This window comes from Antechinus flavipes, chromosome 4 (genome assembly GCF_016432865.1).
Source record: "Antechinus flavipes isolate AdamAnt ecotype Samford, QLD, Australia chromosome 4, AdamAnt_v2, whole genome shotgun sequence".
NCBI classification, from domain to species: Eukaryota; Metazoa; Chordata; class Mammalia; order Dasyuromorphia; family Dasyuridae; genus Antechinus; species Antechinus flavipes.
This window is the reverse complement of record NC_067401.1, coordinates 29,000,520-29,025,485: the sequence shown is the minus strand read 5'-3', so window position 1 is coordinate 29,025,485 and position 24,966 is coordinate 29,000,520. Positions and strand designations below refer to the sequence as shown.

The following is a 24,966-nucleotide window of genomic DNA, read 5'->3' as shown; positions in this document are numbered from 1 at the left end:
ACACTAAAATAATTCCCCAAATTATCCAATGAAATTGAATTCGCTGCCACTAAAGTGCAAGTTTCTAACCACAAAAGAATATCATTCTCTAAAGTGTTCTTTTCACTATCCCACTGTCTTGGCCCAAGTTAAGCATTTTCCTTCTGAAATTTTCCCTTCTAGCTGTATTGCTCTTACTTTTTGAAGTACTTTCATAAAAACATCTCATTGATCCTTGTCATCATTCTAGAGAAAGGTAAGGTGGATATATTTAATTCTATTTTACAAATGAAGAAACAGATGCAGAGAATCTTGTCTCTGCAGAGATTTAAGTCACTTGTCTGGTTTTATTTCTTAAAGAAAAAAAAGCAACACACTAATAGGCTTTTGTTTTAAAAACAAAATGTGCTGAAAACATTTAAGTTAGGAGGATGATGTCTGAGATACAGAATAAAAATTCACAAGGTTTGAATCAAATCCACAGACAGAAATGAAGACCTCCCTAAAATAACACAGTATCAATATTTAATAGGATTCCAAAAGACCTCTATTAATAAATCCTAGTCCAAGCCTCACTTGGTCATTGTTTGAATTCTTACAGCTTGGAGTGAGTATAAATAGCAATTATTTTTGTATTGGCCAGAAACCAAGAGGATCTTCCCTTCCCAGATGATGGTTATTATTTTTTGACATAAGAGACTATTCTCTGCCTCATTTTTTAACCTAGCCTTATTTCCTAAATGGGTGTTGCCTTAGATAAACTGCGACCTGACTAAGACCTCAGCTTAAAAAGGCCAAGGACTCCTCTCACTGCATCAGGGCCATCTCCGATCATTCTGATCCACATATGGCCACTGGACCCAGGCAGCTCTGGAGGAATGAGACAGGTGAACTTGCCTCCCTGATGTCATGGACCTCTTTGAGAACAAAAGACAAACAACAACTTTGAGCAGAATTGACTACAGCCAGTTCAGAATTCTAGCTGACTACATTCTAATGGATCTTTCGTCCTGGGCCAGTACTGGAAAACATGGGGCAAGGAAAGGGCTGAGGAGCCTAGCGGTGGCTCCTATTCCTTTTCTCATGGGTCGTAGCCACTTGGACTATGGAGCAAATGTACTGAAAGTTATAGCAGCAAAAGTCATCTTCAGCTAGGAAGAGGAAGAAAGGGAAAAGTCCTATTAGTCCTGTTAGTATTTGGGAGTTTTAGTCCGACACAGTGATCTCATAGGCAGAGGGAATTTCCAATGAGGAAACTCCCTTTCTTAGTGCATCCTGGCCATTGCCCTGCAAAGAGGGAGTTGCTTGGGGCCTTGACAGTTTGAGTGATTTGTCTAGGGTCCCCTCTATCAAGTCAGAAAGTGAAATAGCCTCTTGTTGGTCGGATGTCATATGCAGGCTATCCAGACCTGTTCTGGCTTTGGAAGACTTTCCAGTTGAGTTCTGCCTTAGATTTTTAGTGCATTGGGCTTTCATTATTCCATGAACTCATCGCACCAAAATGCATGCATTGCTTAACAGTTCATTTATATATGTTATATCTCAATTCCCTTGTTCCCAAAACATGTTCATATCATACTAAAAGTATGTGTGTTAATTTGTTTTCACATGAAGTATTTGCTTCCCTAGGTATGAGCCAGAAGAAAAAACACAGCTTCATAACAAGTGATTAATGTCTTCAAAGACAAACTGGCAAGAAAGAATGTGAGTTATATAACTAAAATGCCTAGGACAAAGTTTTGAATGAGGGCTAAAAAGTATTAAAGCATTTAGAGACAACAGCCAAGGCTCTAGAACTCTGTCCTATTGGCATCTATATTAGAAAAGTTATGGGAGATTCCTTGAGCATTCCATGTAATCACCATCAAAAAAGTCTGATCCTAAATTATAAAACAAGAATGGTCATAAGGCTTTAAAATGGATGAGATACAAAATCTACAAATTAAATGGAAAACTGAGAAATATAAAACTGCCACAATAGTAACCTCTCATCCAAAACCATTTTCCAAATAGAAAGAATTATCAAGAAAAGTTCTTGAGGGGTCACAGGGATAGAAACTGAGAGGAAGGCAGGTCCTGTGATCTTACTGCTAGAGAGAATGCCCACAAGTGCCGGGGGACAGCTTCTCTCCAATGGATCATAAGGTTGTTTGGAGCCTGAGAGGTTACAGTGACTTGGTGGTGTTTGGATCTCACAGTGCAAGGCCTAAAAAGGCCAATTCTCTTTCCTCTACTGGCAAAGGTCGTACAAGCTCATGTGTGAAATAAGAAGCTGAAACTTTACTAACACTTTTTAATTCTGTTTAAATTTTAAAGGATTTACAAGAAGGAAAAAAAATCAGAAAATGCTGTAAGAATATTTCAAGATTTCTAGAGCAAAGCAGAACATACATACCCAGCTGGGTTCTCACCACCAAGCCTTGATTAACTCTATTGCAGGATAATGAAAGACGCGGCAGGTATGACTGCTGCTGGGATGATCTCTAAAGGATTAATGAGAATAAGAAAAGCACCAAAATACTAGAAAAAGGCAATATTGCAATTTTCAAAAACAAGAAGAGAATGGAATATACATATTACAGGCTCATGAACTGGTCTCCTCTTTCTGGAAAAGTTCTAGGTCATATTATTGAAGGGATGGTTAATGATCATCTCGAAAAAGAAAGGGTGATCACAAAGAGCCAGAGTGAACAAGGCCCCTCATTTCTTTCCTCTTTTCAGAGTTTATTTAAAGCAGAGTAAATGAAACATCTGACCAAGCCTCCCACGTGTTTTTGTGGAAAAGACAGAGAGCAACGGGCTAGGTGATAGCAGAATGAGGCAGATTCAGAAGTGGTAGAAGTTATGGTTCCATGTCAGATTGAAAGTAAGTCTCTTAATTGAGTGCTTCAGGGAGAGCTCTGTTTTTGCTTATGCGTGCTGTTGAATATTTTTACCAATGACTCCAAGCCTCAGAGAGTCACATAGGAAATTTGCAGCAGACACAAAGCTGGGAAAGGTGGCTAACATGCCAGCTGCTCTCCAGGATGCAGAAAGGCTTGTAGAGTTAGTCTGTTGAGTGTCAAAGCTACTAAGATGAAACTAGACAAAAGCAAACATAAAATCTCCCACAAGTTAAAAAGGAACATCAAACATCACAAGGGAAATTGGGGGAAAGTGGAGCTATGGGCCTAAACAACAGTTCATTTATTAGTTCTAGGAAGAAACTGCAAGCTCAGTATGAAATTACTTGAGTAAGAAGTAGTGTCTCCCCCCTCCCCCCCAATCTCTAGCTTCTGAGATACGAACTCACTATTTCACAAAAATTGCTGGGAAAACTACAAAATGTCAGAAACTCAGCATGTAACTATATGATTTGGGCAAAAAGGGTGATACCATAAGCAAATTAGAAGAACAAGGGATAATTTACCTACTAGATCTTTGAAAAAGAAAGGAAGTCGTGACCAAAGAAGAATTAGAGAACATTTTGAAAGGCAAAATGGACTTTAATTAAATTAAATTTAAAAGTTTTTGGACAAAAAATGAACACACACAAGATTTAAAAGGGAAGTACAAAGTTGGGAAAAAATTTTCACAACTGGTGTTTCTAATAAAAGTTTCATTTCTATAAAGAATCGTGTCAGATACCACTACACACCTCTCAGATTGGCTAAGATGATAGGAAAAGATAATGACAAATATTGGAGTGGATGTGGGAAACCTGGGACACTGATACATTGTTGGTGGAACTGTGAACAGATCCAGACATTCTGGAGAGCAGTTTGGGACTATGCCCAAAGGGCTATCAAACTGTGCATATCCTTTGATCTGGCAGTGTTTCTACTAGGCTTGTATCCCAAAGAGATCATAAAGTAGGGAAAGGGACCCACATGTGCAAAAATATTTGTGGCAGCCCTTTTTGTAGTGGCTAGAAACTGGAAACTGAGTGGATGAATGGCTGAATAAATTATGGTGTATGACTGTAATGGAATATTATTTTTCTGTAGGAAATGACCAGTAGGATGAATACAGAGAGGCTTGGAGAGACTTACATGAACTGATGCTAAGTGAAAGGAGCAGAACCAGGAGATCATTGTACATGGCAACAACAAGATTATATGAAGATCAATTCTGATTAATGTGATTCTTTTCAACTACATCCAGAAGAGAGCCATCTACATCCAGAAAGAACCTATGGGGACTGAGTGCAGATCCCAAAATAACTTTCTCACTTTTTTTTGTTGTTTGCTTGCATTTTGTTTTCTTACTCATTTTTCTTTTTTTGACCTGATTTTTCTTGTGCAGCAAGAAAATTGTTTAAATATGTTTTACACATATTTTTTTTTTTTTTAACATATATTGCTTACCCTCTAGGAGGGGATGGGGGAAAGGATGGGAAAATCTGAAACACAAGGCTATGCAAGGATCAATGTTGAAAAATTATCCGTGCATATATTTTGAAAATAAAAAAAGCTTTAAAAATTAAAAAAAGAACTGTGTCAAATTTATAAGAATTCAAGTTATTCCCCAACTGATAAATGGTCAAAGGATATGAACAATTTTCAGATGATGAAATTAAAGCCATCTAGTCATATGAAAAAATGCCCTACCATCACTAATAATGAGAGAAATGCAAATTAAAACAACTCTGAGGTACCACACCTCACACTACTCAGATTGGCTAAGATGACAGGAAAAGATAATGATAAATGTTGGAGGGGATAGGGAAAACTAGGACAATAATGCACAGTACCACTACTGGGTCTGTATCCCAAGGAAATTGTAAAGGAAGAAAAAGGACCCACATGTGCAAAAATGTTTGTACCAGTTCGTGGTAGCAAAGAATTGGAAAATGAATAGATGCCCATCAATTGGGGAATGGTTAAATAAATTGTGGTATAGGAAGGTAATATCACTGTTCAATAAAGAATGAGTAATAAGCTGATTTTAGAAAGGTCTGGAAAGATTTACATGAACTGATGCTGAGCAAAACAAAAAGAACCAGAAATACATTACACACAAGTAACAGCAAGATTGTGTGATCAACTATGAAAGACGTGTTTCTTCTCAGCAGTTCAGTGATTCAAGGCAATCCCAATAAACTTTGGATAGAAAACATCTTCTGCATCCAGAAACTATGGAGATTGAATGTAAATTAATACATGCTATATGCTCACATCTTTTTTCTGGTTTTTTTTTCTCTTTTACTGTGGTTTTTCCCTTTTGTTCTGATTTTTCTCTCTCAATGGGATTCATAAAGAAATATGTATTTTAAAAAGTTGATATACATATATAACCAGCAAAAATAAAATAATTTTAAAAGAAAAAAATTTTTATAGACATACTGTTTCCTATCCCTTCAAGCAAAAGTTGACTGACCACATGCTGGAAGCTTGATCTGGCATGAATTGGCTTAAATGGCTGCTGATTTTCCATTTGTGAGGTTCTTTGAATGATTGGATGTTTCTGGTATGTAAAGAAAATATTTACAAACACATCCACTCAAAAGAACTACATAATGTCCAATCCCTTAAGCTTTTCCTAAAATGGATAAGACAAAAATGGATTTGGAAAATAACTTTAAGTTACTCACCATTTGGGAATAGCTGCTGCAGTATTAGAGCTTTTTGACACCTTCATGGAGTATGTGTCTGGTGAGGACTTTGGCGCTTAAAACTCCGATATGGGCTGATGCAAGGAACACAACCACAGGGTTGAGAAGTTTCTCTTTCCAGAATGACCCCTAACTTCCTCCACACTTCAAGAATTCATAATCAATTAACAGTTGCTATAGAGCCATGCAAATCTGATCAGATTTATTTTTGCCTTTCAGACCTAACAAATTTGCTCCTTGGCAGGGTCAATGCCACGCAGTGATCAATGACTTTTTAAAAAGAGACGAATTAAGTTCTTATGCTCATTGACAAGCCAAATCCTGATATATGCCTACTAAGAAACAAATCTGATAGTAAAGTTGCTTGTTAATAGTATAATAAGCTGAAGACTTGTGCTAAAAAAAAAAAAAAAAGAAGAAAAACCAATTTTCTAATGTAAATAATAAACCCCAAATGTGTTTTTACACTTTGGGTTGGGATCTACATTCCCCACAGATCTCCACCTAAAATTGCTTAAACTTTATTATTTTAGTGGAAACTCTACCAGAAAGCTAAGAATCCTGAGCAGGGCTGACACAAGTACCCCAAACAATGACCTAATAAAAGTCATTTAGTAAAGAATACAACTCAGAGCCTTCTAACTCGTTAATGTTTCATTATTTAACAACACATTCAACTGGTAAGTAGTAAACAGACCCCGAATATATACATACTGAGTCAAATAATTGACCATTTTCTCATCCCAGAACATTGCCATTTGTTCCTTCAAAAAGAAAGCCATAAATAAACAAGAGATTTAGTAGGACAACCACCACATGAGAAAATGCAATAACAGAATGAGGCAAGAACGTCCTGTGACAATGGCTTTTCCGAGTGACTCTCACTGGCACTAGAATGGCTAATGTTCCCGTGGCATCCTCAGCCCCTCCAGCCCATGGTCTGGCTCATGGGGAGCACCAAGTGGTTCTTCCTGCCAGGATGGCTGAGAAATGTCCAAGTTGCTAACAAAAACAAAAGAGTACAGGCTCTGCAAACTGTTGGATGAAGTGAGCTATTGGCTAAGTCCACAAAGCTTAAAACTTTTCTGCAAAAAATTAATAAATGTTCAACAAGCCAAAGTAGTAGTTGTTTGTGAGGGTGGGGGCCCTGGAATCCTGGGTTCTGTCATTTACTAAACCACATGACCTCCTTTCTTTTAGCGATTCAGACTTTCTCTTCTTCCTCATTAATAAAATGTGGGTAATAAAAGAAATGGCAAGAGGATGAAGTGAGATAAAAGGAACAAATCATTTTGTGAACTGAAACATATATCTAAATACAGGCTGCAATTGTTAAGCTGAATATAAACCAAGGTACAGATTAGAGCTGACCTAATTAAGCATAATAGATATGGCATCAAAAATATGAATTTCATTAGCATAATCTTATATGTAGGTTTTCCTCACCGATCTACAAGAGAAAGCTGCCCCCCCCCCCCCACCCGGATTTGGCAGCAACAGTGACAGGGCAATCCTATCCCAGCACAGCCCAGAAGGTGGGCACAGCCTGGACAATGCCGAGGCGGCACAGAGGACCTGACAAAATCGGATGGGGTAAGGGGTCTATGAGCAGTCTCTATCCGAGTCCTGGTCCCCCCACTGGCCGCCTCTGAGGCAGAACAGGAAGCAACTGGAAAAAGACTAAGGAACAGCTTCAGACTGAGCATGATAAGTGATCCTGGAGAGTCCTGAGGCGGAATGACTTTCTGCCTTTCTCTGGAGGAATGAAACTGTCCTGGTCTGCCCAGAGCAATGGCGGCCTGAGAGGAGACAGGATGCTTGGGGTTTCCTGGGAAGTCTTGTCTGCCTAGGGCCTTGGAAAACAGTGAAGGAAACCAAGGTGGCCTTATCTCCTGGGATGCCCCTGGGGACAGTAGAGGGGCCTGCATGGCTCAGTGACCTACAGCCACCAGGAGTCCTCTGACTGAAGGGCTACCTGCCCCTCAAGGGGCAATTGAGAAAGAAACCCAGCCTTCTTTTACCTTGGAGCTGGTTTTATTCTGTCACACAGAAACACAGCTACAAATGCAAGATTCTGTGGCTGACTTTTTAAGGCTCACGCTGACAGTACTTTATGACATAAAAAGCATTTTCCTTAATAATAGCCTTGTCAGGCAGGTACTGTTCCCACTTCAAAGGGTGTGCTTCCCTACCACATATGCTTTAAGTTTGCCTAATTGTGCCATTAAATTATGGATGTTAATTATTGCAGATAAAAGAAAATTTATAAATACTTTAAATATAAAGTTTACTTAGCCAACATCGTATAGTAAGTATTGTAGTTTTGAATTAAACAAAACTTTCCTCCAACAAGTGCCCACTAACCACAAAACAAGGGAGACTTGAACATTGAAGAGGCTCTGCCCAAGTTTCCTGACTCCTATATTGCTGCCAATATAGCATGCAATCTTCAGGGTGCCTCGGTTCCTTGTGGCAATGCATACTAGGCCAGAAACAAACAAACAAAAAAAAAGTTTGAGAATTCCAGTCCTACACCATGATATTAACAGTACCAGATTTTGTTCCTGCCTTCAGAGGCCAGAACAGTGCCTCTCACTCCTCCCGAAAGGATAACTTACTTATGATAGGGAGAATTAAACAAGATTAAGAATCTGCTGGTGTATGAAGAGCATCTCACATCCCTACTATCATCACAGCAATCAATCTTCAGCTTGTTTGGAGAGCCCACGACACTGCAGCAGATGCCCAATCTGAAGAGGCCACAGAATGAAACCCTTTTCGGTTCTAAGCAAAGATGTGCTGGGATCCTGGGGTACCGATGTTGTGCATAGTGGCTCCTGCATAACGAGAGCCCAGTGGTCAGTTTTGCTTGACTGCTTTCCTTTATCACAAGAGACACGCAGCACAGTACAACAGAAGTGCAGGACTTTCCAAGAGCTGGGTTCAAATCCATCTGACACTTACTAACCTATATGACCTGGGGCAAGTGTTCCCAACCTCTCATTTTTCTCACTTAGCTAACCATTTGTAGCCAAAAGTGACTTTAAAATATATTCATTTCAATTGAAGGATCATAAATTCAAATGATTTTTTCAATAAATATTTGAACCCATGAAAAGTTTTTTTTTAGTTAGTTCAACCAGAGAAGGCTTGCGGGTTGGGGGGGGGGGGAGTGAGGGAGCAGAACCCTCCAAACTTGAGGTGTAATTTCTAGTAACATTCATTGTAAGAAAATTGTCCTTCACTAAAATACTGCGGGCAGTCGCGTGAAGTCTGTAATCATGGGATTTTGTCTGTAACACTCTACCAAAAAACATGCTGCAGGAAACAGCATCAGGCCTAAACAACTTCCTAGTTCAAAACCTACAACTGCAGCCCTTCATTTTCCCAGACCAAAGTGAAACCAGGTTCCTGAAATAGCCTTCAGCACTACTATGCAATTCCAATCCCTTCCCCCCCAACTACCACCACTTAAAAGGCTGGAATTAAGCCAATTCTTAGGTGCTATTTGTAGAATCTTTAAAACTTGCACTAGTTTACATAGTAGCTATTTGAACATTATATTTAAGCAATGAATAATGAGTAAAACAGGGAGAATATTTTGAAATCTCTTTCTACGGCATGATACAAATCACATCTCCCATATATCACAGGATTATACATAGCTGGGGCAATATTGGGCTGAGCAATAAATCGAGGGCTGCAGAGGTCAAGAAATTAATCAAAAGAATTTTCAACTGGCTCAAGAAGCTGAATAATAAATATAATAGCATTCAAAGAACAAAAACAACCCAAGAGAGTACTCTGAATCATCTGCCAACTAATGAGGCCAACAGACTAAGCTGCTAAGGTAATTCCTAGGGACATATGAAGTCGATAGTTTGGGCACCCTAATTATGGAATGTGGTCAGCAGGAACGAAGGAAACATTTATTACTGAAACAATGTCAAGAGAAAAATAAAAAGCATTGATGAGATCTCTAGCCAATCAAAATTGTAGGCACACCAGAAATGTCTTGTTGAATCCAAAATGTGAGTTTTAAGGTTAAATAAACTAAGCAGAGAACAATTACCTAGGAAAAATTTTGCATCCCCAAATTTGATATCTACTATTTTCTTTTAGAAAGGAAAATCCTAATGGTTCTGTCTTGTAAAACTGGCTTTCATTATAGGACAAGCTTTTGGGGTGCTTAATTTTTTCCTTTTTCAAAAAACCCCCTAAAACTGGAAACTGAATGGATGCCCAATAGTTGGAGAATGGCTGAATAAGTTGTGGTATATGAATGTTATGGAATATTATTGTTCTATTAAAAATGATCTATAGGATGATTTCGAAAAAGCCTGGAAAGACTTACACGAACTGATGCTAAGTGAAGTGAATAGAACCAAGAGAATATTATACACAGCAACACCAAGATTATCCGATGATTAATTCTGATTGATGTGGCTCTTTTCCACAATGAGGTAATTCGGGCCAATTCTAATAGACTGTGATGGAGAAAGCCATCTGCATCCAGAGAGGATTATGGGAACTCAATGTGGATCATAATAGGATCTTTTCACCTTTGTTGTTGTCATTTGCTTGCATTTTGTTTTCTTTCTCATTTTTCCCTTTTTAATCTGATTTTTCTCTTATGCAACATGATAATTGTGGAAATATGTATAGAAGAACTGCACATGTTTAGCATATATTGGATTACTTGCAATCTAAGAAAAGGAGCAAGGGGGAAGAAGAGAGAAAAAAATTTGGAACATAAGGTTTTTCAAGAGTGAATGTTGAAAACATGTTTTGAAAATAAGAAGCTTAAAAAAAAAACCCATAAGCTTTAGTTATTCTTACCAGCTTTGCAATTTCATATTGCTCTGATAAGTAACCAAAATTCTACCAACACTTAAATCATTAGAGATTATCAAGAGTTCTTAATCTGGTGTTCATGAACTTTTAAAAAAAATACTGATAACTGCATTTCAATATAACTGATTTTTCCCTTTGTATCTTGTGTTTTTTATTTTGTGCATTTAAAGATATCATTCTGAGATTGCTTCACAAATCATATCACCAAATAATATCACTGCTTCCATTGCTTCACCAAACTATCCCCAAAAGGTGAAGAGTCCTTGCACTAAATGAATAATTCACTAACATGTTTTTAGTACCTTTTTTACTACTCAATCTTCCATTGCCAGAAATTAAAAAGTAATTGTACCAAAAGATTGAATTTAGTAACAATACACACACACACACACACACACACACACACACACACGCATGCGTGAAGGATTTGAGAAGCCTTGAGAGATCAGAAGTCCATTCTTTAAAAAGAACTCTGGATACTTGATAATGTAACTTAAATTCCCCCATTAGTATCTTTCTTGAAATTGAATGGGAAAAGCAGACTAGGCCACGTTAAGATCTATAAATCTCTACACTGTGAGAACTAGATTAAATCTGCTAGATTTAATCTCCAGTCCCAAATAAAAGCCAACCCTCAGAATCTTTTGTGGGTTGGCAAGGGGAAAAAAATACAGCCTCCAAACCATGTTTATGGGTAGCAGTCCAGATTAACTGCAAAAGTTTAAAATGTTTCATTTAATAAATAGGAAATAGGTTGAAAGCAATAGGCCGGCCAAATCTGTAAGGATGAACAATAAAGAATCATAAAAGCACCCCAACAGAACTGATAATAATAGTTCTTGAAATCATAAAGCCTCGGTATAAACCACAACATAACTTCTGAGAGTGTATATTCATCTATCACTTGATAATACTAACTGAACAGAACCCATTCTTGCACAAATTTTGTATTAAAAACACAGAACCCCATGTTCTACTCATTCCATTTCTTCCCCAAGCTTTTATTAAAAAAAAAAAAAGTTTTTAAACAAAACAGTTTCTGATAAAAACAGTATGTGGCTAAAGGATATCTAACCCAAATAAATTTTTAGGAATCAGGACTATAAAACTTGAGTAAGAAAATATTGGAGAGAAAATAATAATACACATTTTCAGGACTATAAATACAGCCAACCATAAGCACTAGATAGGTGAGAGACAGCCAAAGGCCCATTCAGCTAATGAACCCATTTAGGTAGTCATGGATCCCCTCTACTACTCAAATGACTTCAACGATCAGGAGGCTAAAAGTTCAATGGACACACCAATGATCTCTTATTTGAACAAAGACAGAATGAAGGACCAGAGATTCTGGCATTCACGAGCTTTTGCCTCAAGAGTGAAAAAATTTTTTAAGCTGTAATAATTTCATGCACACATAAAAATCCTAAAATGACTGTATAATTCTTAGGACTACAGATAGAACCTTCAATAAGCAATCTGCTGAGGATTAACAAATGGGGATTGATCAGGGTAGCTTTCTAACCATTTGATGAGTTTAAGAGTGGTTAATTTTTGTTTGGGACTTTGAGAGCAGTTTTATATGGACACCTCCTTGAAGGGACTAAGAAAATGTTATCTCATTGAACGCAACTGGGTTAATTGGTACAATGGCTAGAGTGCTAGTTTTAGAGTCAGAAAACCAGGGTTCAAATGCTCCCTCAAACATTTACCAGCTGTGTGACTCTGGATGAGTCACAAGATTATAGGTTATAGCAAAAGCTGAAAGGGACCTCAGAGGCTATCTAGTCCAACCCCTCATCGAGGCCCAAAAAGGTGATTTGCTCAAGATCATAAAACAATGTGTTTTAGAGACAGGATTTAGACCCAAGAGCCTGGGGCATTTCAATGTTCTATCATTCCTCTTTACTGTTCCTGACACCTATCTGTGCCCTCTGTGCCTCTGGCCACATGCCTGGGATGCTCTATCCTTCCAGCTTCAGCTCAGATTTCCCCCTGGGCTGGAATGCCCCACACCTTCCACCCCAGTGTCCCCCTCCTCTGCACATCTCTCACTAATACACATAGTAATTGACACGCTCTCTCCTGGACAAGAACGTCAGCTTCTAGACAGCAATGGCTGCTGGGACCCCAAAACTTAGCAGAGTGGCTGGAATTAAATCAGGCTTTTCATAAAGGCCTGTTGACTGACTCATTTGCAAAATGTGGACATTGACAGCACCACTGTCACAAAGATGGTGCAGGACCACAAATTACTCCAGTCTAGCCTTTGAGAGAGAAGATGACTTTTCTGGGTAGGACCATCTCTTAGAGGAAAGGAGAAGTATGGAGGCCCCTAGCAGCTCCACAAGGGGATAAAGCCACAACAAAAAAGAGGTCAGAGGCACATCTTTGCCCTGCATTGTTTATTCAGTGCAGATCTGATGGGAAGGGGGTTACGTTTCTCCCAAGCCCAAATTGTCCTCCTGGCAGAATCCATCCCGTCAGAACACTAGCAAAAGGCTGGCAGCTTGCATGAGTCATTGGGTGAAAAGAGAGGTCTCAGTGAAACATCTGAGGACTGCAACCCCTTTGCTTCTCTTGCAAGGTTAAATCCAAACCACAGGGAAGTACTCAGTCTAGGGGACTGCATGTGTCCCTGGGAAAAGAGTGCCTTGTCGGAGAGAAGAGAGAAGTGAACAGATTGTTGTGAGCCCTTTAAGACAGTTTTGCATTTTCTATGAAGATTTCCATTAATCTTCATTTTCACTGTTTATGCAGAGAATCTGCCTCTTCATTTCCCTAAGAAAGGGAAGCTTTTTACTCACATCTGTGGAAACCTAGATATGAGTTATATTTAAGTTATTTTGATCTCTCTCAAAAGCAAATCTGGATAGAAGTTTAACAAACCAGAAAGATATGCATATGTACAAATATAAATATATATATGTATATATATGTATATGTATTTTTTTGAGACCTCTGTCCTCCCCACACCTGGACCAGGTCATTTGAGCCCAGAGGTTAGGGTTTTGAACCACAGGTTACAACACTGAGGAAGGTATTGAACAGAGAGATATATTCCCTAATATCATAGGAAATGTTCTGGATAAAGTTCAAACAAAAGGTCTCTTTATTTGTGATGGAGTTTGTGCCTAAGTCTAGATGCCATTGTATTGATTGTCTTGAGTATACCCCTTTGGTAGATAATCTGGGGAAGCCTATGGAGTCCCACCTTGTAAAATACTGGGTTTTTTAATATTTCAAATGAAATATGGAAGGTTCCCAAACCAATTATATTGAAATAGCATTATAAAAACTTTTTTGAAAAAAAAATTCATGAACCCCAAGTTAAGAAACTCTAAATTAAGCCATGTGATATGCAGCTGGACAAGAATCTTGTTAAATGTGTTCATATGTATTTCCCTGAACAGGATCAACAGAGAGACAAAGAACCAGGCCCATGACTGGAAGGAGATCAGGCTGGAAGATTTTTAGGAAAGTCTAAGGCCATTCAGTTTCGTGCATACAGTAAATAATAAACACCTATACACAATAAAACAACACCTAGGGCACCAATGTATCTCACACACACCCCTCTCCCCATAGTTCTTTTTAGTTCAGTTGTCCGTATCTATCAATTGCCTTTGCCTGCTCTCCCCTACAACTTCTCTCTCCAACCTAAGTCTTTGAGGGCAAGGACAATCATTTTTGTCACTATCACTAATGCATACCACAATTCTTGGTATATAATAGTACTTAATAAATGCTCATTGAATTAATGTTCCATATTATGATTTTGAATTATAAAAAAAATTAAATTATGTTGAGTAACTTCAGTTTAATATAGTAGGTAAGCTAATAAGACATGTTATTTAAAATACATTTTACTGATGCCTTTTGCGTTAAAATCAGTTAACTCAACCTTGCCCCTTCTAGATTGATTCATCCCTAGTGTCAAAAAACAAAGAATCAAACAATCAATTAAGTAAAAAATCTGAAAGAGGGATCAGATTTTAACAATATCTACAATATTCTGTTTTAGCAGTCCTTACCTTTCCCTATCTTTCTTCTAGGAGGGAAGGGAGCATAATGAATTACACATTTTAGAAACATTTGTTATATAAAAAGATTAAAATTTTAAAAGCTCTGGTAACAAAAAGGGAACAATTCTGCTATCTATAAAATTTCCTTTATGTGAAACACCCAATTTCCCAAGAATTAGATAAAATGAGGCAGTTCTGTATCCATAATTCCACTTCAGTGGAAAAAAAAAAGGGGGTCTGCATTTTTCACACTTAACTAAACTGAAAGTTATCATCAATCAATACTAACTTTAAAAAGGATAATAATTTTCTTTTTAAATAATATTTTATTTTTTCCCAATTACATAAAAACAATTTTTATCAATTTTTTTTGAAAATTTTGAGTTTCAAAATTCCCTCTCTCCCTTCTCCTGGCACTTCCCTGAGTGAACTAGCAATTTGATATAGGTTATATATAAGTATAATCATGCAAAACATATTTCCATATTAGTCATGTTGTGAAAGAAAATATAGGCCAAAAAAAACCCCATTTAAAACAAAGTAAAAAAAAAAAAATAGAAGGCTTCGTTCTGTTTGCAGATTCCATCAGTTCTGTGTCTCAAGATGGATAGCATTTTTCATCATTAAGTCCTTTAAAACCATCTGGAATTGTATTGTTGAGAATGGCTAAGTCATTCATACTTGATCATCCTTACAATATTGCTACTACTATCTATGTTTTCCTGGTTCTGCTCACTTTACTTTGCATCAGTTCATAGAAGTCTTTTCAGGTTTTTCTGATCATCATTTATTATACCACAATTAATATTTCATCACAACAATATTCTACAATTTGTTCAACTAGTTCTTTAATTGATGAATATTCCTTCAGGTTCCAAACTCTGCTATCATAAAAAGAGCTGCTATAAATAGTTTTGTACACATAGCTCTTTTTGCCTTTAAAAAATTTTTTTTTTGGGATACAGACCCAGTAATGTTATTGCTGGATCAAAGTGTATGCACAGTTTTATAGCCTTTTGGGTATAGTTCCAAACTGCTCTCCAGAATGGGTAGATCTCAGTTCACAACTCCACCAATACTACATTAGTGTGCTAATCCCCCTCCTTTTTCATTTATTCTTTCTTTTCTTTATCATTTCCTGTATCATTCTCCTTTTCTCTCTTCTTAGCCAATCTGACAGGTATAAAGTGGTATGTCAGAATTGTTTCAATTTATCTTTCTCTAATCAATAGTAACTTAGAGCATTTTTTCACATGACTATAGAAGCGCTTTAATTTCTTCATCTGAAAATGATCTGTTCATATCCTTGACCATTTATGCACTGGGAAATGACATGTCTTTTTATAAATTGGACTCAATTCTCTATATATTTGAGAAATGAAGCTTTTATCAGCAACACCTGCTTTCTGGTTTCTTTCTAATTTTGGCATTCTGGATAATCATTTCCAAAAAAATTACTATAGAGAACATCATTCTACCTCACATTTTTCATGCTTTGAGGCTTAACAGAAACAGAACAAAAATGAACATAATTCATAATTATTGGATTGGATGGCATCTCTGAATATTTCCATCTCAATCCCTGAATTTTTAATTTAATACTAACTTCATTATATTTTCTAAAGGGCTTCAAGAAATCTTTGTTTTCCTTAGACTCAGCTTAGAAACCACCTTTACTATGAAACTGGATACTATCAGAAGGAATATCAGAAATAAAGAGGTCTAACTCCTTCATTTGATAGCTAAGGCCTTTGAGGGCCAAACTGGCCAGTGCCTTGCACCAGCTGTCCCAAGTTGTAAAGAAAAGGATTCCAACTTGGTAGCGCTGGCACTAACCACTGAGTTCCTTCTACTTCTCTGATGGTTATCCCCCACATTTAAGTTGTTTTTTTTTTTTTTTAATCACAGTCTAAGCTATTAATATGCCCATTTTCCCCTGACAATCCCTTCCTCACACCTGTCATGCTCCAGATTACACATCATTTTCTAAAATATAGTTTTCTGTGTACATGTCACATCCTTTCTTTGCATGACCTCTCCTCCCTCCTACACTGTGAACAAGATGTTTTTGCTTTTTTTCCCTAAGGCTCGGCCCAAGTGCCCTTTAGGTTCTCAGTAAACACTGTATGAATCAATCATCCTCTAACAAAAAGGCCCAAATGATACAACAATATCACTTTCTAGAAGTAGATTAGAATTTCATTGGAACATAAACCATTATGACATGGATACATGGATTCAATTACATACTGGGTCAAATCACATCTCCTCAAACTCCACTATTGGCAGTCAAAAGTCTTATCTAACACAGGACTCTTTTCCTTTACTCTAGAACTATAAAAAGGATTCTAGCATCTTGTGTACTCCAATATCACAAATAAAGTGAAGTTGAAAAAGACAGAAATCAGCCAGTAGGTAGGATATGTCATTCAAAAGGAGTATTTATTGGCACTAGGAGAGGATTTTTTTTTTTAATCAAGTGATACTGAAAATTCTTAACACCTTCACTTAATCACAAAATCATTTTAAAACTAAAGATTTTTTTTAAAAGATCCATTTCCTCAGGACTGTTTTCCCACTGCCTCTAATGTTTCCTGTATCATTTAAACATTTAACATTTAACTACCTCTATCCATGCTGTTTGCACTTGATCTGTGACTGATGGTCTTGAGCCCATGAGAAGGTGTGTGACTAGCTAGGGCTGTGAGGAACAGGACTAAACTCAGGCATTCCTGATAGCCTCTAGTTGTTACATCACACAGCTTCTTTAATGTTATTAAAAACTGAGAAGTAATTAAAAAAAAAAAAAAAAAACTTATCCCATTGGCTTCCCCAGAGTTTTCAGTCTCTCAAGGGCTTTATATTAGGAATGAGGAAGTTCACCTCTGAGTAAGATTGCTCTACTTGATAACATAGGTAAATAACTAACTGAACTGAACTTGAGGGGCCAAAAGTCCTTGAATTTAAAATTGGGTTCAGTTGTTGCCCTTCCCATAGAATCATAATGAGTTATTTAGTCCAACATCCAAACTCGACATTCTTTAAATTAAAAGTCTTTCTCATACTTCCCTCGGCAAACAGTTATAGAAAAACATCCTTTAGCACATAACCAAAAGGTAGGCAGATTTTTAAATGAAACCACGGTCTAACAGGCTAATGTAAGTGTCTACCTGAGATAACAGTGATCTTTACAGTCAAGAGCAAAGTGTGGCATTTGGGAGCCATGGGGAACAACCATCTCATTGCAGAATAACTTTTGACCATAGAAAACTCCTTGCTATATATAAGAGCTTTTCAGTAAGAATGGCAGAGGAACAAATATATAAAAGAAGTGATAAAAATTTCTGAAAAGGGTAGCTCTCCAAACTCATACAGGTGCCACAACCAATTTAATCCAAATATATTGTTCTATATCATAGTTATGTTTGCTACTATTCAATACAACTTAACAACTTTATTCAGCAGTAGCATGCAAGGTCCTGACGATTTTTCTGATGAAAAATAATCCCTATCCTCCAAGAGCTAGGAATGTGATTCAATTTAGCAGGCTTTTGTGACAACACTATCCAAGGCATTGAGGTTCGTGCACTATCTTCAAAGGGCAGCTTTTCTGACCCCCTGTTAAGCAGTGCTCTTCCCCTCTTTCTCAAAAGGACCATGCAGATACTAATTAGTTTACATATGATATTACCCTATACATCATAAGCTTTTGGAGGGCAGGGACTATTTTCTATTTTTGCTTTTAATTATCAGCCTAGTGCTATGCTTTTACTTAGACAAAACTAGAACAGGGGAGGAAGAGTTTAGATAAGACACTATTTCTAAACTCATGTAACTCACAGCTTAGTTTGGAGATGTCACATTAAATAATGTATAGTAAGTGCATTAGATATGCACAAGTGCTAAAGGGGAAACTGATCATTATTTTGATGGGGCATAAGGAAGTCCAGGAAATCTTCCTGGAAGAAGTAGCATCTACGTTGGAATATAAAGAATGCACAAAATTTCAACAGGTGAAGAAGGAGAAGGAGACACTGCAGACTAAGGAACAGCCTGAGAAAAAGCAGAAAAGTAGGAAAACCCAGAGCAGAGTCAGGAAACAAGAGTTGGTTCTGTTTGTTGGTCAAAGGCTCCAGAACTGGAGGCAATTTGGAAAAGAAGTAGGAGGAGATATAAAGCTGAGCCAGATCTAGGATGGCTTTGAATGAGGGAATCTGAACAGGGGGCTGATAACCAGACCCAGGAATAAGGAAGATGAGTCTGGAGACAGCATGAGGACCTGACTGGAAAGTAATATAAAAAAGGAATTCAGAAAGAGTGATTAGGGACTCTTTGAATGGGTCAGATATATTACTCTAATAGTGGCAGGGAAAAGTGATATAAGAAACTCTCTATGACAGAACCAATAAAATAGGGGCAATTGGCTAGATATGATAGGTGAGGAAGGAATAAAAAATAAAACCAGAACTTAAAATATTGAAGAATTTTTTTTAAAAAAAGACACACTTAATATAAACAATCAAGTGAAAAGAAAGAAGGGGTTTTAGGGAAGAGATTCCAAACTTGGTTTTATATGCACTGAGGAATGGTGTTGGAACTTCCAGGTGAAGAATATCTCAGAGGAGAAATGCTGAGCAGAGAAGACAAGGAGAGCTGCCAGACTGAGCAAAATAAGGAAGAGAATACAGGGAAGCAAGCACTGTCCCCAAACACAAGAGACTTCTGCAAGAATCTGATGGGGGGAATCAGACACATCCCTTTGTTCTGTCTGTTGCTGGCAGTGCTGCCCTCCCAGTCACTCAGGATGATCCCCTTGGAGACTCTTTGACTGTCCCCTCCCCAGAGAAGTCAGCCTCCACAATCTCTCACACTGGTTCCCTCTTCCCAACTCCAACCACAAATGCCCTTCTTCAGGTCCCCATCTTTTCTCACCTATCATAAAAGTGGACTACAATTTCTTTGTATCTAACCTATTTCTTCTTCAATCCATCTCTGAGTAATTAATTTTCCTAACACAGCAAGAAAAGGGACTCTCCCCTAATTAATAATAAAATGGGAATTGTTGCTCACACAAGGCCTTCTATAATCTGGCTCCTGCCTTCTAGTTAAGTGCTTCTTTTTCAGATAGGCGACATTCTTGACAGACTATTTCCTCTCTCCCATTCTTATCCCACCCTAGTGTCTCCAGATCATTGCTCACACTCACCCCATTCCTAGAAGGAACTCGCCTCCCCTCACCCATCTCATGCTGAAGTACCTTCTTGCCCTAAGGTCCAATTCTGGTGCTGCCTTCTGGAAAAACTCTTCCCAAAGCTCCCCATGGGATCTTAATCTCTCCCTTCTCCAAGTTCTTCAGAGGTTCATTAACCACACCTTCCTTTTGCCTTTTCTCACTCTCCCTAGTAACACAAAGAACAAGCATTCATGAAGAGCCTACTAAGCTAAGTTCCAAATGCTATGGGAGGCATAGGGACGACAAGGACAAAAATCAGTCTCTTTTTCAAGAAACTTACATTCTACTAAGGGAGAAAACATATACATAAATACATTTAAACAAAATATATACAAGAGGTTTTTTGGGAAGTGGGGAGGAATGACAAGAAGCTGGGGGACCAGAAAAGGCCTCATGTAGAAGGTACTTAGCTTGAGATAAACTCTGAATGAAAATGAGAGGATTATAAGAAGGCAGAAGTCAGGAAGGATTGCAATCCAGACATAGGAGAAAACCACTGCAATGGCATGGAGATGAAAGATGTATATTGTATGTGTCCATGTGGTCAAACCACAGAGTGTGGGGAAAGGGGAATCATAGAGACTGGCTAGAAAGGTGGGTTGGAGCCAGATTGTGATAGGCTTTAAAATGCAAACAGAGGAATTTGTACAGAGAATTCCAAAAGTCTCTAAGATTTGGGGGATGGCTGTACTTGATTCAAGAGGCAGTTAATAAGGCACCACTGGAGTTTACTGAGCATGGGAATGACCATAGTCAGAGTGCTGCCTATACAAACATGCTCTGAGTAAACTGCAAGTCCCTTGAGAGTAGGGGACCTTATCTCCCTTGTCTTCTCCTGGCCAAGCTCAGAGCTTTGTAAATGCAAAGTACTTAGTGTTATTTTTAAATCAATTAATGAATACATAAATCAGTACTATTAAAAGTGTAACCTGATGAGGGCAAAAGAGAAATCAGGCAAAGGAGCTGCACAAAAATCTAAGAAGGAGATCCCTCTTTCAGCTATGATTGAGGAATAGTGATGAAGGAGGGCTTCTTTTTGGATCAGTGGGTTCTTGCGCTGGGCTCAGAAGAAAGCCACAAGGGAGAGCTTCCAGGCCTGAGAACGTGTAGAGGCAGGAGAGAGTAAGATGGAAGGACGACTCAGCAAGAGCCAAAGACATCCAGGAAGGACAGAGTCTGTCTTTTCTGCTATGGGCAGGAAGGCATCACTAAGGATTTCTGAGAAGGGCATTGCAAGACTATTTGCCAGCACTATCTAGGAGGGGCTGGAGAGGAGATAACGGGAGGAGGGGCAACTTAGCTTTTCAGGCAAAATTCAGGCAAGAGGCAATGAGGGCCTGAAATAAAGCAGAAGAAGCGACAGATCACGTTGATATGATAAGATATTGAAGAGATAAAATTAACAGTACCTATCAGGGAAAGTGGGCTTAGAAGGACATTGCTAAGATCTTTTGCAGTTTACTGAATTCATTCTACCTTTTGGAATCAAAAATCCCAGATACATAGTCTAACGCAAGGAGATATTTAAAAATAATGATAATCCAAATATGGATAGTCAATACACCATGCAACAATGTTCTCCCATCAAAGTGAAAATGATCACTAGTCTTCTGACATCATTCACTTCCACAACATACATTCACACATCTCTTAAATCAAGACAATGTCTCTTTAAAACCTTTAAAGATTCTATACTGAAAAATGGCCTCATATCAGGCACAGGAAGCCATCAAAGATATTAAGGATTAAAAAAAAAAAAAGTAATATTACCTAGAAGAACAGACAGTAAACTAGAGATAATGACAGAGTTGCCAAAGATTTGGATAACTAAGTGGAAGGTTGGGGATAAAGAGTGGAAACGATGCATCAGCTTGCTACTTGGACTAGACACAAAGGAGACTGATAATAGGCTCAGAAGACCCTATCTATCCCCTAGCTCAAAGTGGCCAGAGAAGCTCAAAGAAGCAATGGGAAGGACCAGTACAGGCCCCACTGCCATTATACTACATACAAATCTCAAATGGAGAAGGGGGAGGGGAGTCATTGTTCTTTTAACTTCACATTCTGAATAAAAAGACCATCTCTGCTGTACAAGAAGTAAAAAGAGAAAGTTTTCCAAAAAGTTCAAAATAAATATTACACAAGTCTTCTTTGTCACTGGGACAAAACAAAGAGGTAAAATCACAAATATCAGCTAAAAACAGCCTCTGTTATAAATGGGGCAAATTACAACTAAGTTTTAAAAGATGGTATCAAGTATCTAAAGCCAGAGCTCTGAATTTTTGCTGCTGGGGTTTGGGGATTCCAATTTCTTCCTGCTAAACACAGACATATGTCTCCTGTCACTTTCTCAATGACTTTGTATGGATTTGGAACCAGAATCTGTGTTTGAATTGTAGGACTTCAGAACTTTTTATACAGAGAACCTTTCTTTAATGTAATTCAATGGATTAATTTTTAAATTGTCTACCATGAAAGGGCTCCCCCCTCCCCCCTTCAGCTTGTCTGGACATAAAAGCATATTGTTCTAACTTCCTCCAGGTTGTCATCCATTGGCACCCATGTAAACTAATGTTTAAAGCTTTATACTGCTCCATGATATATACTCTCACCTCTTAGTAGGAAAAGCATAAAATAATGCTAAATAATAGGGAAAAGCCAACACACCTGTTTGGCCAGTGAAGTATTTCATACATCCACTCCTCCCCATCCACTTTATTTTTAAAAAGAAAAAGAATCAGTCACAACTGGAAACAGATAAGCTCCAATTTCCCTTTGCTTCTTTTAGGGGAACTTAATTGAAAGACTCCTGGCCTAAAAGAAAACACCCTTTGGAAATCTGTTCTTTCCATCTCAGGTGAATGTTTTCTATTTATTATTTCACAATATTCCCATCTTCTTAAGGAAAAGGCTCTAAACTTTTATCCTCAGCCTAAAGCACAAATATACAGATGCAATTCAACCCCACCTGCCAAACTTTTTTCAATATCTTTCAAATTTTCTACAGGGGCAGATTCTTATGGTTTTGTTTTATTTATTTATTTATTTTGATTAGTAATATGCAAAGTGGTAGGAAGACGCAAGCATGTCTGAGAGAGGGAGGATAAAATAATAATAACAACAAGAATGATAATAATAGCTCTTTGACATTTACACAGAATATTCCTCACGGCAATTCTATAAAATACAAGGATTCTCACCCTGCCCCTCCCCTTAACAGATGAGGAAATAAGGCCAGAGAAGTGAAATGATTTTTCTAAGGCCACACTGACAGTCAAATAGAAAAGTATGCATCCAAGCCTCCAGGTCTTCTTACTCACTGTTCTTTTCAAAACACCAAGTGCCATTGGGCAGAAGGCAGGGTATGACATGTTCTGCTAACTGCAAGATCTTTGAGAATTCTTAACCAGATTGCTGTAGGTAGTGGCTGATAACTGGTACAAATATACAAGATGCAACTATAAAGAAACAACACATTTTTAATTGTTTTTTAGATAAACATCCCCATACTCTTCTGTCCAAAATCTCCTACACATAACAAGGTTAACTACCCTTTATTCCAAATCAAACATGAAACGTGCTGGAGCTGGATACCAACCCCTTGGGGAGTAACAGGCCACTTTTCTATAAGACATCTGATGTTAATCGATGGTGTAGAACTCATAAGGATATCTCAGGTCCCTTCCACCACTAATATTTTATAATCTGAGGCTACGCAAAACATACTGGGATTTACTCCTTTTAAACCAACCTCACTGGCATGAATTGATGCAAGTCAGAGGAATTTGGAATCACATATCTTGGATTTGAATCTTTGTGTTTTGCTCTTTTAGATCTGTGAGATCTTAGGCAAGTCATGATCTCTTGGGTCCTCCTTAAAGAAAACAATAAGGTTAGGCTAGATGATCTATTTCTAGGATCCCTTTCAACTCTAAATCCTACAAAATTAACCAATTTCAAGACTAGCTTAAGCTTATAAGACAACCTCATTGTTTACCAAAAAATACCATTTCCTTTCAATTTCTTCACTAAACTTTGAGCTATTTCCCCAAAAATCAAAATTACAGGACAAACAAACACTTGGCCACCACTGAAGAAAGAATATGATGCAACTTATAAAAGTTCTAAAGTTTGTCTATAGAATGAATTTCAAAAAACCATTTTAAGCCATTAAATATGGCATTATTGGAATAGGTGCCTGGCCTCCAAAGGTGATGCTTTTGGAAGAGACAATACTGATTGCTATTTGTATATTGTGCTTCTGTTTAGACCAACCAAGTCTTTCCTATAAAAACAGAGAATAACTAGGATCTAGACACAAAATGGCTATTTTTTAAACCACATTTTTGGACTGAATAGACTCCAAACACTTGAAATGTTTCTAGGTTCAGTTCTGTCCTAGGTAAGCCCACCTACCAATCACAATGAATCAATTTGGCCAAATCCTTAAACATTTCCAAACACTTCTGTCATGATTCTTCTCCTCAAGATGTTCTTCAAATTTTTCTCAATTTCAAGTGTTCTACTGACAAAAGTATATATTTCTCCTTGCTTACCATCAGCTTATGCTCCTTTTGTCTCATTTTTAAGAAAATGATAGCAATCTCTGAAGTCTTCTGTCTACAATTCCTCTGCATCTTTTCTTTTTTACTGACAAATAAGACTACAAGTGCCAAAGCAAGAATTTTTAGCTACCCACAGTCCAGAAGTCAAATTTTCATTAGACTCATACCATGAGTCATACTCATTCTATGGGCAGAGAGTTTCTTGAAAGCTTAACTGGAAAAGGAACTGAAGGTAATCAATTTTTAAATGAACAAATCACTTAGTATGAATACTCAGAGCTTAAGGGGCAGAGGGAATAAATAATTGCTGCTAGAAGATCTAAGTATTAAAACATGTTACAGTTCAGAGACTTAAAAAACTACCTCCTAAATTTGCATGACCAGACAATGGAATTCAACTCTTCTGCAGACCGAGTTCCTAACTCATCTCTGAACCAGACTTGTATGCTAGGCCCAGAAAATCTTATTGACTGTGGGAGTTTTCCAGCTCTAAATACCTGATCCTAGGAGCTCTCCTGGGAAACTATTATACTGTGTCTATCACCTCAAGTACTTACGAAGTGATTTGGTAACTGACTGAATGGTAAGCTATGACATCACTGCATGAATCACCTGAAAACAATATTTTTCTCCTTTGCTTAAAAGCAGGACAGTTGTATATATATCAAGACACAAATGATAAGGTGACAACTTTCAAGAGACAACACCTGACTGGTT

At 37.7% G+C, this 24,966-nt stretch overlaps 1 protein-coding gene across 4 annotated transcripts in view; it reads right to left on the bottom strand.

Annotated features, from left to right (window-relative positions):
• Positions 1–24,966, bottom strand: part of SSH2 (slingshot protein phosphatase 2) — a 228,519-nt gene that overhangs the window by 182,912 nt on the left and 20,641 nt on the right. Inside the window, exon 2 of one of the 4 annotated variants that reach the window (XM_051992249.1) lies at positions 23,005–23,142. The exons of the other annotated variants lie outside the window; for them this stretch is intronic. Coding sequence (XP_051848209.1) covers positions 23,005–23,055 — 51 coding nt within the window. The 5' untranslated portion in view covers positions 23,056–23,142. The remainder of the gene's footprint in view (positions 1–23,004; positions 23,143–24,966) is intronic. 4 annotated transcript variants of the gene reach the window in all.